This window comes from Diachasma alloeum, unplaced genomic scaffold, assembly GCF_001412515.2.
Source record: "Diachasma alloeum isolate Michigan unplaced genomic scaffold, Dall2.0 Dall_scaffold_78908, whole genome shotgun sequence".
NCBI lineage: Eukaryota > Metazoa > Arthropoda > Insecta > Hymenoptera > Braconidae > Diachasma > Diachasma alloeum.
This window is the reverse complement of record NW_021683643.1, coordinates 3871723-3885932: the sequence shown is the minus strand read 5'-3', so window position 1 is coordinate 3885932 and position 14210 is coordinate 3871723. Positions and strand designations below refer to the sequence as shown.

Below are 14210 nucleotides of genomic sequence, written 5' to 3'. Positions count from 1 at the left end.
TCGACGAAATTATTTGTAATCATGTAATCACATTCTATGCTCTTGGTAATCACGGTTATCACATAGGCAATGGTAATCAGTGTAATCAGTCCCGTAATCCTGAGTAATCAATTACATTTTGTAATCGTGGTGTCACCCAATTCGCCTGTGAATAGCCCTTCGCTCTTGACCAATAATTGGGTAAACTTCGGACGCCGAGACTTGATAAGGGCTCGATCCATATACGGCTTGACTTTTGGGCCTGATTGTCTTGGGATATATTTAAATATCACTCCATTCCATTTTTCTCGCAACACTGTAGTATACGGCACAATCATTTCCCTCTGGATTTATACAGTACCCTTCTGTTTTTTTTTCCGTTCATTTGCATATATCAGCGGCGAAAAATTCAAGTTTCTTCTACTGATGGGTCCCTTTCCCCCGTCCCATTTGCTTTCCTCAATCGTACTTGAGACGAAATTTCACCATTCCATCATCATGAGACCATCTGAGCAATTAAATCAATTAAAACCTGTAATTAGCAGTAACGGATATCGGTGATCGTGTCCAGTGAATTCTGACTACATCGATCCGCCGATAACATCATTAAAAGAAACCCAGCCGTTCAAGAGAATAATGAAAACAAAAAATAAACATGACCCAGTTGTTTACATTTTTCACTTCTTCTTCTCAAGAGAAAAAAAATATTACAGAATTCGTATTATCCACAATTTCGTTCTGCTGATAACTACAAACCACTACGGGCATTCGTTTTTTTATGAGAGCAACACGTCAATCTCAAGGATGTCTTTCCGCGTTACAAGTCTAGTTCTCTCGCGTGCGCACGCGCGGTGTGGACAAAGAAGTTCTGATTTCCACGGAATTCACGTAATTATATATCCCCAGGGTGAGTAAAATAAGAGTGTGCAGATAGTCGAGTTAGAAGTAGAGATTCAACTTATACATGGATGTAAGCACGTGCTTGGTCGAGATCGCGACAACTCGTGCGGAGAATTTTCTGCTTTACATGATGGCCCCCTCTAACTGAGAAAAAGGGGGGCAAAAACTGGAGAAAATGAGAAACAATTTCAAACTCCCGTGATGAGATTTATAAACACGAGAAATCATCTTCATGACATAATTACACTATTATTAATTTAATTGAATGAAATATTTTATATTTAATCTCTGAGTAGAAGGACACTGTGGATGTAGAGATAAATTGTGAGAAATACCACCTTGCAATCACACGCTACCATCTTCATGCCAGTGTGTCACCGACTCGGTTACACACGGTACACGACAAAATAAGTAAGTAGAAGGAGAGTGAATCCAGCGGCTTGCACCTGCGACAATGGAAGAAATCATTCGGCTCTTATTCCGTAATTGGTAAAAAAAATCAACTTTTCCATCTATTTAAAAGAGAGGGAAGCATATATATAACCTGATAACGATGGGCGATTGGTCAGTTGAGTCTCTACAACAAGTGGCTGCAGCAGATCCCGGAATAGAAATCCTGTTTTTTGGAAGTTTCGTGATCATAAAACGGACGGGAGTTTCGCGTCGAGTGGGCAACCAGTTTGCCACAACGATGAAAATTGTCACCACCAGTGCAATGATGATGTGCTTATTCACATCAGATTCCAGAAAGATCTCCTAAAAAAGATAACGAACGTATAAAATTGATGATTTTCCGGCTTGGCACATTTATCCCATTAGGATAAGGCAGATCCACGCCAAATCAGCAGGCCGAAAAAATCGATGCTGGAGATTTTTGTCTCAATTTTTTTGCTGAAAAGATGGCGATTAGACAAGAATTTTGAGAGGCGAAAAATTGAAATATGTTGATCATTAAGGGGGGACATCGGTGAGTTTTGAAAGTCTTTAGTAGAGCTAGAGACCCATTGAGCGACTTTTGATATATGACGGGATATGTTAAAAAGTGAGAAAGAGGATGACTCAAGTCGGTTTTGCCCCATACATCTCCGAAGAACGACGTTTTGCATGTTTTTAGCGTCAGAATGGTCCTCGTACCACAGTTTTCATCCGATTGACCTTTTTTTTTCAAATGTTCGTTAGACTCCAAAGAACAAAGTTAAATTAAGTTAATCCGTCAATTGAATCATTCAAAAATGAAAAAAATGAAAAACAAACAAAGACTTTTCAGGCAAAATGCAGATGCTAGGAAAAAAAAAATTTTTTTTTCATTTATTTTTATTTTTGAATGATTCAATTGACGGATCGTAAAACGGCCACTTAACTTTGTTCTTTAGAGTCTAACGAACATTTAAAAAATAAAAAAGGTCAATCGGATGAAAACTGTGGTGCGAGGACCATTTTGAAGCTAAAAACATGCAAAACGTCGTTTTTTGGTGATGTATGGGGCAAAACCGATTTGAGTCATCCTCTTTCCCACTTTTTAACATATCCCATCATATATCAAACGTCACTCAAAGGGTCTCTAGCTCTACCGAAGACTTTCAAAACTCACCGACGTCCCCCCTTAAGGGAGTTGAGATTTTTTGAAAATGGTTAGTTTTTGTAAACAATTTTTTTTTCCAAATTGGCGTCAATATTTCTGCGGGGTTTCAAGCTATCAAATCCCCCTTGGCACACTCATGGAACATGAAAACCCCTTCAAAATGAGACGTCATATGAAGCATTATCTTCATTCTGACAAGTTTATACAAGACTAGGGCGCTTCGCCTCCCCGGTTGTTACGATGCGACCCATTAGGAGCGATTGGTTTGTTTTCGGAAAAGGTTCCAGTCAACGCCTTGAAAGCCCCATATGAACCTCACATGGTCCTCATATGACCCTCACATGACCCTTGTTTTGCCTCTCATTATCATTCTTCTCTTACCCTTATCGGGAACCTACTTCTCACTGTATCCTAACCCTTATCGTAACCCTAATTCTGACCTTATTCCTGATCCATATCCTGAACCTAATCCTGACTCTTGTAACCGTTGGTTTCAAGTCTTAATTTCCTATCGCCAGAATTTCATTTGGGTTTTTATAATATAGAGAGAAATGTGTTTTTTAATTGGTAAATACTAAAAAAGCTAATTTTTAAACAATCTGAAATTTTCACCAAACATTGTAAATAAAATGAACGGAATTTTGCCACCAGTTGGGGTTTGTCTTTCGCTGTAGTTCGGCGATTATTACCTTTTCAGTGGGACAAGTATTGAAAATGACTGAAAATCGCTACTCCTCATGCAATTATCCCCCAAATAATTGAATCTTCAATTGAATGATAAAAAATGAGTCAATTCAATTAAATTCTCGTTTACCACCATATGAAAGCTCTTTGAGAAATGTATTTCCATTGTATAATTAGAGAAATAATAATTTTTCAGTAGTAATACCCCAAGAGCTTCAAAATTATCCGGTATTTCCCGATAGCTTCGTTGCAAACAAATAAGAGTGTCAAGTTTTGCAGGTGAAAAAAGTTTTTCTGCAAAACTTCTTTCACCTGCAAAACTTGGCACGATGGAAATACCCGAATAATTTTGAATCTCGAGGGGTATTTGTCGGATTATTTTTCTCAATCGGATTTTGGCCAAGCAGAGTGCAGTGGACAACAGCAGGAGGTGAATTGGGGAAGATTTGAACAAATTATGTTGACAGAATAATCCGACTTCCATAGACTGTCAAAAATAAGATTCTATCTGACATGAGCCGAAAAAATGAAGAGTTACTGCGAAATATTCAGGTAACAAAAATGAAGAACTACTGCGAAATATTCAAATGCTAGGAGGAAATATCCGAAATGAAACTGTCGGGCAGCCTCAAATACTGCGATTGGGAAAAATAATCACTCCAAAAATCATACCGAAAATGAATAATAGAAGATATAATGAGTCCAACCTCCATCATTTCTAATATTTAATTGAGTATTCACTTATTTGGGCTATAATTACATGAATAATAACTATTTTCGATCATTTTCAATACTCGTCGCAATGAAAAAATTGTTGACATTTTATTCATAATTTTTGGTGAAAATTTGAAATTAAAAAAAAAATTAGCTTTTGGAGTAATTAACGATTTAAAAAAATAATGTTTTCTCGTATAAACCCCGTCAAACCGAAGATAATGTTATGTATGACATATCATTTTAAAGGGGTTTTCATGTTATTTAAGTGTGCCAAAGGACGATTAGATAGCTTGAAACCTCGCAGAGATATTAGAGCCAATTTGAAAACACAAATTCCTAGTAGTTGCCTAGTAGTTGCCAGGGGCGACTCTCGTATAGCATACGTGTGGCTAATGGCGGAACATCCCCGCTAGCGCGCCTAATATATCACACCAAATGTCCGGGCGCGCCCGCCCACCGAATGTCGCCCTGCCGGTCAGAATTTCTGCTAGGTATTTTTTGGACAAAAACTAGCAACTTTAAAAAAATCACGACTCCCTCAATTATTAATATAAAAAAAAAAATTATTCAATATTTTTGTCTAATCACCATCTTTTCATAAAAAAATTGAGACGAAAATCCCCAGTATCGCCTTTTTTGTCCTGCTGATTTGGCGTGGATCTGCTCATAATTATGACAGAGTGTTGTAAAAAGTTTGTGGCACCGTCGTTGTGATTCAAAGACATCAAGAAAAACGGCAGACTCATACTGCTTCGGTTACGGTCCTCAGAAGTGCGAAGAAGGAGTAAGAGTTCCGTAAGATCTGCGCAAACATGTCACAGAGTTCAATGGATGTCTGCTGGTGACATATATCAAATATTAGAGGAATAGTGTTTGCTTCCTTACGGAGATGAGGGTGTGCATAGACATGCTGTAGTAATTTCCAGCCCGTAATTGCAGTGGATTTTTTGATCTCATCATTGACATGAGCATCAGTGTCTTGACTTTATGATTATCGAGCTGATGCTCCCAGCCTGACTGCCACTGACTCTCGAACAACGAGGTACTCTGCAGAAGGACAGTAAATTTTTATAACTCTTAACGAGCTCCTTGGATGTACGCTTCAAAAGAAGGACATTTGGATTGACAACCAGTGAGAATTTATTGATTGGTAAGTGTTAAAAAGCATCATCCTTGTTTCTAATAATGCTAATGAGTTTGCCATGACGATGGCAGGATGTGTTTTGATGATTGCAGGAACCCTAGTCATTGAGGTACTGAAGTTATTTTTAAACACCAGGCTTAGAAGACTTTTGGATATCGTGAATTGTTCACATTATTTATGATTCACAAATTAAGTGTAATTTCGTTTTGGAAAAGTCATGACTTTATTGCGATACAAGCGAAAGCTCTAAACTGGTGGGCAATTATTATCAGTGATGAATCTGTAGGCGTCAGGTGTTTGTCATCCTCCATCGTCCTTTATACGACTATGATTTGAATTAATATCTTGAAGGTTATTGCATTGTCTATTGGTGAGGGGTCGCAGTATAAGACGGAAAATTATGCGTAAAAGGATGAATGATAAATATATTCCATGCCAACCCGCAATTTCTACTCTTATGAACGTTAATTGACATGCTCAGAGTCAAGTACAATATCAGTATGCAGTTTCTTTGAGTTTTCATTACGAATGAGCATCATTCGTTTGCCTGACACTCCTGATGAAGGCTGATTTTAAATAGTTCTTATTTTCCAAATTTATTTCATGAACAAACAGGCCAATTTTGATTTGATTTCACGTTACTTTTTAAATAAAAATACTGCAATGTGCGAGAGCACTAGATTTGAATTTCAATTTATTTCTCCACTGTTAACACTTTTTGAATGCAGTAAACTCTACAATGTAATATAGTAATGATTTTCGCTGGTACTATGTTACATTGTAGAGCTAACTAAGCTACATGATGGAGCGTCCTATGTTAAGGTGTCCTGATATAACCTATCATAATGAAGAAGAAATAAGTAATGTTTTCTAACTAATCAAGACTTTATTAATTCGCAATGCGATAATTATTTAGATGGCGAAAAGGAAGGATTTATTAATCATTTAATTGTAATTGAGGATTTGCGCCTAACGGATGCACTTAAAATTGTACTTGAAGTAAAAAATGCATAGAAAAGGGCCCACTTTGTCGCTTCTAGTTTCCGAGAAATTCACATTTTGTCTCCGTATCCCTCATTTAAACCAACGTTAAATGTTTTTTTTGACGATGTTTCAGAAAAATCACCTGATATATAAGTTGATTTCCACTCCAGCACCAATTGACTAATTGAGACATTGCTGCACCGAGATAGACGATGAACTTCAAGACGCTTTCCTTAGATGATGCTCCCTAATACATAGAAAATACACTGATGGAATGATTCATTTATTCCAAACAAGATTCATTAACTATCAACGAATGGTAGAGTTGAATATGACCAAATAAATATTCGTCAATAGTTAACAAATGGCTCACTTGAAAGGTGAAAGTCGATGCAAACAAGGATCCTCAAGTACGCATTTGTTAACTATTAACGAATGAACATTTGGTTGAACCGAATAGACCCTAGCCTCCAACGAAATCCATTTCAGTAGTGAAGTGGTAAACGGAGATAAGTCGACTTATCTCCCAGTTCAGTTTTTCAGAAATATTTAAGGGAGATAGCGAAATTTTTGTAATTACATTTGTTGCAACACTCAATCGGCTCCATAAAAAAGGTTATTAGAAACATTTTGCTATCTACCTTTCGATTCCGAGATATTGATGGAAAACTGGTCAATAGTCAAAATTGACTTATCCCCTTTTACCACTTCGCTACTGATTTGTTAATAATAACTAATCCTTTCTATCAGTGTAGTATTCAAGGAAGTCGTAAATATTGTCATAAGCAGCAACTCACTAGGACAGCTTGAAATCCAGCGAAACATATCATGGAAAAGCTTGAGAAGACCTGCATAAGCATGCAGCCGCTAAAAATGGAGTTGAACTCGTCGATTGCAACGATTATTCTCTGATGATTTATCTCACAAAGATTGAATCTTTTAACGAAGGAGTCACCGTCTTCTTGCTCTTCTTCCTTCCGGAAAGGCACAAATTTACATATGATGAGGTCTTCTTCGCTTACTTTTAATACCGATAGCCGTTTTGACGGACTACGTAGAGAAGAGCATGTTTTCAGTCGGCATCGATCATGTACATGGACGATGCATTTTTCATAATTGGAAGCCAATGTTAGCAATTGAATACTAAGACATCTACAAATGTTGATGGCTAAACTGTCCATTGCGACAATGGAATACAAGCCAAATGTAATCGCTGCTGTTTGCAGGCACATTGCTATCTCATGACCTGGTGAGATAGTTGTGTCGAAGGGAAAACTCGTCTTTATTGGAAGTTCACCATCGGTTTTCGGTACGAATACCATTAAAGCGATTACAAGAAATGCCGCTAGGATAATGAAAAAGTATAACAACATTCTCTCGTAGAAAAGTGTTGTTTTTAAGAGTGTTTGTAGCCCCATATCTGAAATATTATTGGAATGTACTTGCAGCTTATAGTAATCAGGATAAACTATGCGGAATAAACAGAAATTTTGTGGATAATCTGGTAGTATTTAGCAAGATAATCATATTGAATTCGATTTAAGGGAGAAATGGTTATGGTAATCGTGGAACGAAATTGTAGTTCAATAAAAGATGCCTTTGGCGGAGAATATCTTATTATTCGTTCGATAAAAAAAAACATCTATAGCTGCAAAAATTACTGTAGAGTAAAATTTCCCAAACGGTACGGTATTTTTTTCTAGCTTCGATGTGAAAGACATGGGGACGAACGAAAGTGAAATATGACCATACCGCGTTTGTTAGAAAATATCACTTTCCGTTACAGGAAAAATCCTCAACATGTGAATGATTGCTCATTATTGCGTCATCATTCACATTCATGGCATAACATTTGATAGCATGAAAGGTTAATTTTACCGTTTCATCACAAATTACCCTCATAAGTTTGGTAAATTTTCTCAAGTCAGCAGAGATAAATTCACTATTTTCTCGGGTGTTTTGCCTCGACGTAGGTTGCAAAAGGTCTAGAAATGGATTTCGCATCACGATGACATGACTTGTTTGATATTTTTTCTCCCTTTGTTTATTTGTAGACCTAATATGGAAATTTTCCAATTTACTTAGATTTTCAATTTGATACCTAAATTTTTAGAATGTTTCTGAATTTTTACTCAACAATTGAACTGAATTTGGCAGTTGAGCGCGTCCTCGTCAATGTTTCTGAATATTGTAGTAACGAAAATTTTAGGTGTCTCGATCGTGGGGAATTACGTGTACAGTTTAGTTATAGATAGTTTAGACGTTGGGGAACTACGCAAGGGTAGTTACATTGTAAAGTATTTCAGACGTTAAGGAAAATATTTTATTAAGGTAGGATTAAGTCTAGACGTAGAGTTTTATTGTTTTATTACGGTAACGCCGTAGCACCCTCATTGATGACGCACGACCCCCTAGCTGACCCACGCTGCCACGTTTCGGGAAAACTTCCAAATATGGAAATGGCGAGTGAGGCCCAGAAAGTGCGTAGTAGTGGGGGAAGGACGCTAGGAGGGACGAAGGAGTGCATTTAAGGGATGAGGGTACAACGAGGAGGGCAGTTCATTGCCGGGAACGATTAGACGCATATTGAAGTCGAAGAAGTAGACGAAGTCCTCATCAGAGGCATTAGACGATTTAGCCGTTTTTCTTGAAGTGTTCGTAAAATAATAATTGTAAATAAAATATTTCGATTAAAGTGATTAGATTTATCCAGCTGTTTTATCTTTTTTAAATATACCCACAATATGGTCATGATTTTTTCTGGATTATATAATTAGATATGGCTTCAGTTAAAATTACAGATTTTTTGAAAATTTTGCGTTTTTTCGCTTGTAAGAAAAAACGTTCCGATTTCCTTCGATTTAACGTTTAGATGAAAATTAAAAATTCAGGTCATTTCGATTCTGAATATTCATGTTCAATTAAGCATTCAGGAAAGTTTTGTAATTTTGTTTATTTCATATAGTTTTGCAATTTTTGTCTCAAAAAACTGAAAACTTATAAATTTTCTTAAATTCTCTATGAAACTTGAAATTTACTATTTTCCTCTGGAATCGAATTCAATGTCGCTGATAATTCCTATCTCATTATCCATGAAATTTCAAATTTCTTCAGTTCATTGAGGAATGCCTGCAACAAAGGCATAGTTCCCCATTTGTCCCGAAATAAGAATTTAGTGACAAATGAAAAATGTAGTATAGTGTGTACATTAGATTAGATTGCAGTATATACTCTCTATGACTTCGCTTCTCTAAGATTTCAGTTGAAGAAATTATCTCCCCCCACCATTAACAATCTAAGCGTGTGTAAGTGGTGTATGGGTTCCTCTGCGCGATGGGAGTGCGCAGTAGGACCACTGGCGGTACGGGAGGATTGGAACTGACAGATTCTCTCTCTCAGTTCTTCTTTTTCCTCAGTCAAACCGTCGAGGTATGAGCAGGGGCGTCCCAATCACTTGAGGATTTTCTCCCTGTACCGCAGCGGGGTGGTGTACGGGTAGGGAGGGGCAGAGAATTTGTACGTGTTCCAATTCCTGAATACGAAAAAATCAAGTTTTCAATTAGCTCGTTGAGGTAATATTCGATGACTTCGGTGAAATTAAAATTTTTTAAATAACATAATCGTCATTACGATCTGTAAATTACAATATAAATTTTGTAGAAAGATGTTTAATAATTGTTTAAATAATAAAAATTCAATACGGAACAGTGCACTGATAGAAAAAATCTTTGACACGACAGAAGTGGTTTCTTGAGACAAGAGAATGGGGTTTTGACCATGAATCTCTTGATACAAGAGATTCTTAGTTTTACCTAATTGAAGTATATTCTGAGAGGAAGATGTGTGCCCTCAGGACCGATTTACTTGATTGGAAACCCTATCACCTCTGTCGAAAATCATGAAAAACAGAATTATCTATAGCGAAAAGTACGAATTATTCACACAAGAGAATAGAAACTTCATCAGATTGATATTAAATGTAAGCAAGATTACTTTCCGCCAAGAGATTCTTGCCAGTGAGTCTAATCTAATATGGAAAGCATTATGATGCACGCGAAACTTCCTGCTCTTTCCGTACAATATTTAATACTTTATAGCAAGTTCCCCTATTTCTTTGATCCAAAGTCATGAAGAATTCATTCAGTTANTGAGTCTAATCTAATATGGAAAGCATTATGATGCACGCGAAACTTCCTGCTCTTTCCGTACAATATTTAATACTTTATAGCAAGTTCCCCTATTTCTTTGATCCAAAGTCATGAAGAATTCATTCAGTTAAAACGGCGCGAATGATGTAGTTTCTTGAGCCAAGGACTTGTACTCTACGTGTCAGAGATTTTTTCTATCAGTGTGGCAACTCGTTCACTAGAAAATTTTAGTGTCACGAGTTGGTAGCATCGAGTTCCCAACCGCTCTGGACTGTTTTCCTCCACACTATAAATACACTCAATACTAACTCACAGTGGAATAATTATGGCAATTTCCTCAATTCTGATTCTGACCAATCAGAGTGCCGTATTCGGGGTCACGTGATGCGTTTCACACTGATAATTTCCTCGGCTGCAGGGAAATTATCAGTCTGATATTTTCCCTGTAGCCTTTCAATTGTTTTCTACGAATTTGACAGATATTCCTCACATTTTGGTGAAATGTGTCCCGTAACCCCGAACACTGCACCCTGATCGGCCAAAATCAGAATTGAAGAAATTGTCTTCCGAATACCCCTCGACATTCAAAATTCATCGGATATTTCCCTCAAGTTTTCCTGCATATCAACGATCGGGATCAGTTTTGTAGTAAAATCCCTCGCGCTGCGCGCTCGGGATTTTAATCTGCAAAGCTGATCCCTCGCGTTGCTATTCAACTAAACATTCAGGAAATATCCAATAATTTTGAAGGTCTTAGGGTATTCTAGCTGATTATTACACTGACGGTGATAAGTGTTTTTCAACAAACAATATTGAAAAAATATTTTGTGAATATTGGGTACAGTGTATATTGTGAATTCTGTCTCAAATGCGCTCCTCTCACATAACCTTATCTGTTACTGGCTACCATGTCAAAGGAGGGATGAAAAATTTCACCCAAAAACAATACAATAGAAAACTTTTGCAACAAAAATCTCTTCAACAATAGAATACGAAAATCTAAGGAAAGTTCTGGGAATGACAACAAACGGACAAAAACCCCGCACGTGAATGAGTCATTGGAAAATCAACAGAAATACCATGCGTAATGCTCCCGATACCTGATGCGCCGATTTGTGTTTAGTGCCTGTCCACTCCTCACTATCAACAGTTGCGACGGTGCTCCATATTGGAGCTGTGTGCGAAAAAATTTTAGCGGAAGGCGAATTTTTTATATCTTTTCAACATTTTGCGAAGTTTCATGACATTAAGAGAATTTTTCAGGCTTTTTCCAAAAAATTTGTGGGTTTTCCAAACGAATATGTGTTAAATGATAATTTTTTGAAGAATCATAACATTATCACGCAGGTTCGGAGAAATCTGGGATTTTTCATACAGCTCTCGAATAGATTAAAGAAGTTTAGAATAAAAAAACGATCAATTTCTGATATTTTTAAAAAATACTAAAAATGCATGGAGAAATTCGTTAAATTTGTGAAATTCGTATCCCCGAAGTCTTAGGGAGTATCCACTATAGTTCTGTTGAGTTCGTCTTTTGCATCATATAATTAAAAAAATTTTCTACAAAAAAAAATGAATAAAAATTCTGATTGCATCTGAGAAATTTCGCTTATTCACTATAATATGATATATATATGTATATACCTAGGAGATTATAGAAAAACATACCGGACGATTGCGAAAGCACGTCCAATGGTCTATACACCTCCTCGATGAGGTCTTTTATTTTTCTGTGTTGTTTGTTGAAATTATACAATTTGAAAATTATCACAGATATTCCAGCCAGGTAACATGCATCATCAGTCGCAACGAGTAGATCTCGGTAGTTGAGTACTAAATGTGCGAAGAGCGTACTAAAGAAAATCATAATAATGGTATAAATAATGGCTTTATAGATGAGATAAAGAAACCGCATAAGACTAGCCGTTGACCCGTCGAAACTCCAAATACCACATAATCTGGAACACGAAACATGATATATTTTCAGTGAAATCTTATAGAATAACAGTAAGAAACTTTAGTTTATGGGCGACTTCACTTTAAGAGTATGATAAACATATTCAGCACGCTACGGTGCGTATAACCTGGCGGCGTCTCAGTCGCCTCCCGGGTGCGCATCATATTTGTAACGTATCGATGAAAGAATGATATTATGAGGGATTTTTTTTTCCCTCTAAAAATGTTTTATAAAAAAGTGAATCATCGATTTACTACCTCCATGCTATCATGAGTTATTTTCTCCAATTTGAATATGGGATGATCCGATAATTCTGTCCTGAATTGTACATGATACCAAAGTGTCTGAGCTGTGATTGCGCACTTCAGTATGTATGAGTAACAGCTGGTAGGGCTCCCTCAGGTAGCCAACACTTTTCCGGTAATACCTTGGCTATTGTGGTTGAATTCGATGGTAAGCGATACCTTGCGTCGAACCGTTCTATTCGAATGTATTGTAGATCCTATACTTATTACGGGGGTTTGAAGTCACGCACACTCTACGGAAAATGATTGTTCCATTAGAAATAGGAGTGGTGAGTTTCCAGGAAGAAAAAAGGTGAATATTATTTTTTTCTACGGAAAGTGGTCTGCTCAAAAGTACACACTTGAAGGGGAAAAAATAAAATCATCAGTTCCAGCGGGATTTGAACTGTTCCTTTCAACGTAGAACACCTCCCGTATGGTTATTTATCCATTACATTACAATGGTTAGTGGAGAAATTGTGATTTTATAAAAAAAAAAATTTGTCAGAAGTGGGATTCGAACCCACGCCCTCAGAGAGGACCAGAATGCCCATCAACTCAGTGTACACTGAGAAGGTTATCAACCTTGAGTCTGGCGCCTTAGACCGCTCGGCCATCCTGACAATTGTGACATCGCAGTAGCAAATACATCATCATACTCTACCATACGAGTTTCGTTGCATAATTAAAAGTTTTTTTCGCAAACTCGAGATTTTTTCAGCACAACTGTATTCATAATGTTTTCTAACAACATAAAAATGAGTATTTAAAAACCAAGAGAATTTTTATCGTAGTAACTATTATATCGTCATATTCTATTATACGAGTTTTGTAGCATAATTACAAGTTTTTTTCACAAAGTTATGGTTTTTAAGCACAAGTGTATTAATAATGTTCTCTAACAATATAAAAATGAGTATTTAAAAATCAAGAGAATTTTTATCGCAGTAACTAATTTATCGTCATATTCTGCTATACGAGTTTTGTTGCATAATTATAAGTTTTTTTCCACATAATCATGGTTTTGTAAGGTCAACTGTGTTGATAATTTTTTCTAACAACATAAAAAAGAGTATTTCAAAAAAAAAAAATTATTGTTTCCGCCCGGGGTCGAACCGGGGGCCTTGTGCGTGTGAAGCACACGTGATAACCACTACACTACGGAAACTTGATGTTCTAGGTTGAAATTTATAAGCCTGAATAGCTGCGGAGCTAGAGTAACAGAGTAATAATTCTTGATTTATAACATTTTAACCAAGAATGCAAATTTGAAAAAATTCAAGGAAGATACACACAGAAAAAAATCTTTATTTTGAGACTTCAAAGATATTAAATTGAGACGTTCGAAAGTCAAGTTTTGGGATTTGAGAATTTCGAAAGAATCAAATAGACATTCTCAAGTCTCAATTTGAGACTTGAAAAGCTCCATTTGTTTCTTATGAAAGTCTCCACTGGAGATAAAAATTGAGATTTTCAAGGCTTACATTGAGACTATCGAAACATCAAGTTTAGAGTTTCAGAACTCGGTTTAAGATTTTAGAAAGTCCCAATTTCAGATCATAAATCTCCAATTGAATTTTTTTTTCGGGGTATAACACTCATAATAATTACTACAATACAGAAACTTGTTAGTCTACGTAGTAAATTATAACTCTGCATAGCTATCGAAATCGAGGGTCATTCTTAAATTGCAAAACTTGACCTAGAAATGGAAAAGTATGATAATTTTATTTAAAATTTGTGGTGGAAAATCGTGTTGTTCAACGTTGACCGTTATTTTTTTGGTAATTTTCTGTCAATTCATTTCTTTACTAATTTTAGATATTTTCTC

At 36.4% G+C, this 14210-nt stretch overlaps 1 protein-coding gene and 2 non-coding genes across 3 annotated transcripts; all 3 read right to left on the bottom strand.

The window, feature by feature from the left end:
* Positions 1-4592: 4592 nt before the first annotated feature.
* LOC107047701 (putative odorant receptor 65b) lies at positions 4593-12053 on the bottom strand. The gene is made up of 5 exons (XM_029126740.1): positions 11807-12053; positions 6788-7410; positions 6133-6237; positions 4748-4909; positions 4593-4664 (listed from the first exon to the last, which is right to left on the bottom strand). The coding sequence occupies exons 1-5, from the start codon at positions 12051-12053 to the stop codon at positions 4605-4607; spliced, it is 1197 nt and encodes a 398-aa protein (XP_028982573.1). The 3' UTR covers positions 4593-4604.
* An 828-nt stretch (positions 12054-12881) lies between these two features.
* Trnal-caa lies at positions 12882-13002 on the bottom strand. Its single transcript has 2 exons — positions 12965-13002; positions 12882-12926 (listed from the first exon to the last, which is right to left on the bottom strand). It is a non-coding gene; the product is annotated as a tRNA-Leu (tRNA).
* Positions 13003-13474: 472 nt separating this feature from the next.
* Positions 13475-13547, bottom strand: Trnav-cac. The gene has a single exon. It is a non-coding gene; the product is annotated as a tRNA-Val (tRNA).
* Between the last annotated feature and the right edge of the window lie 663 nt (positions 13548-14210).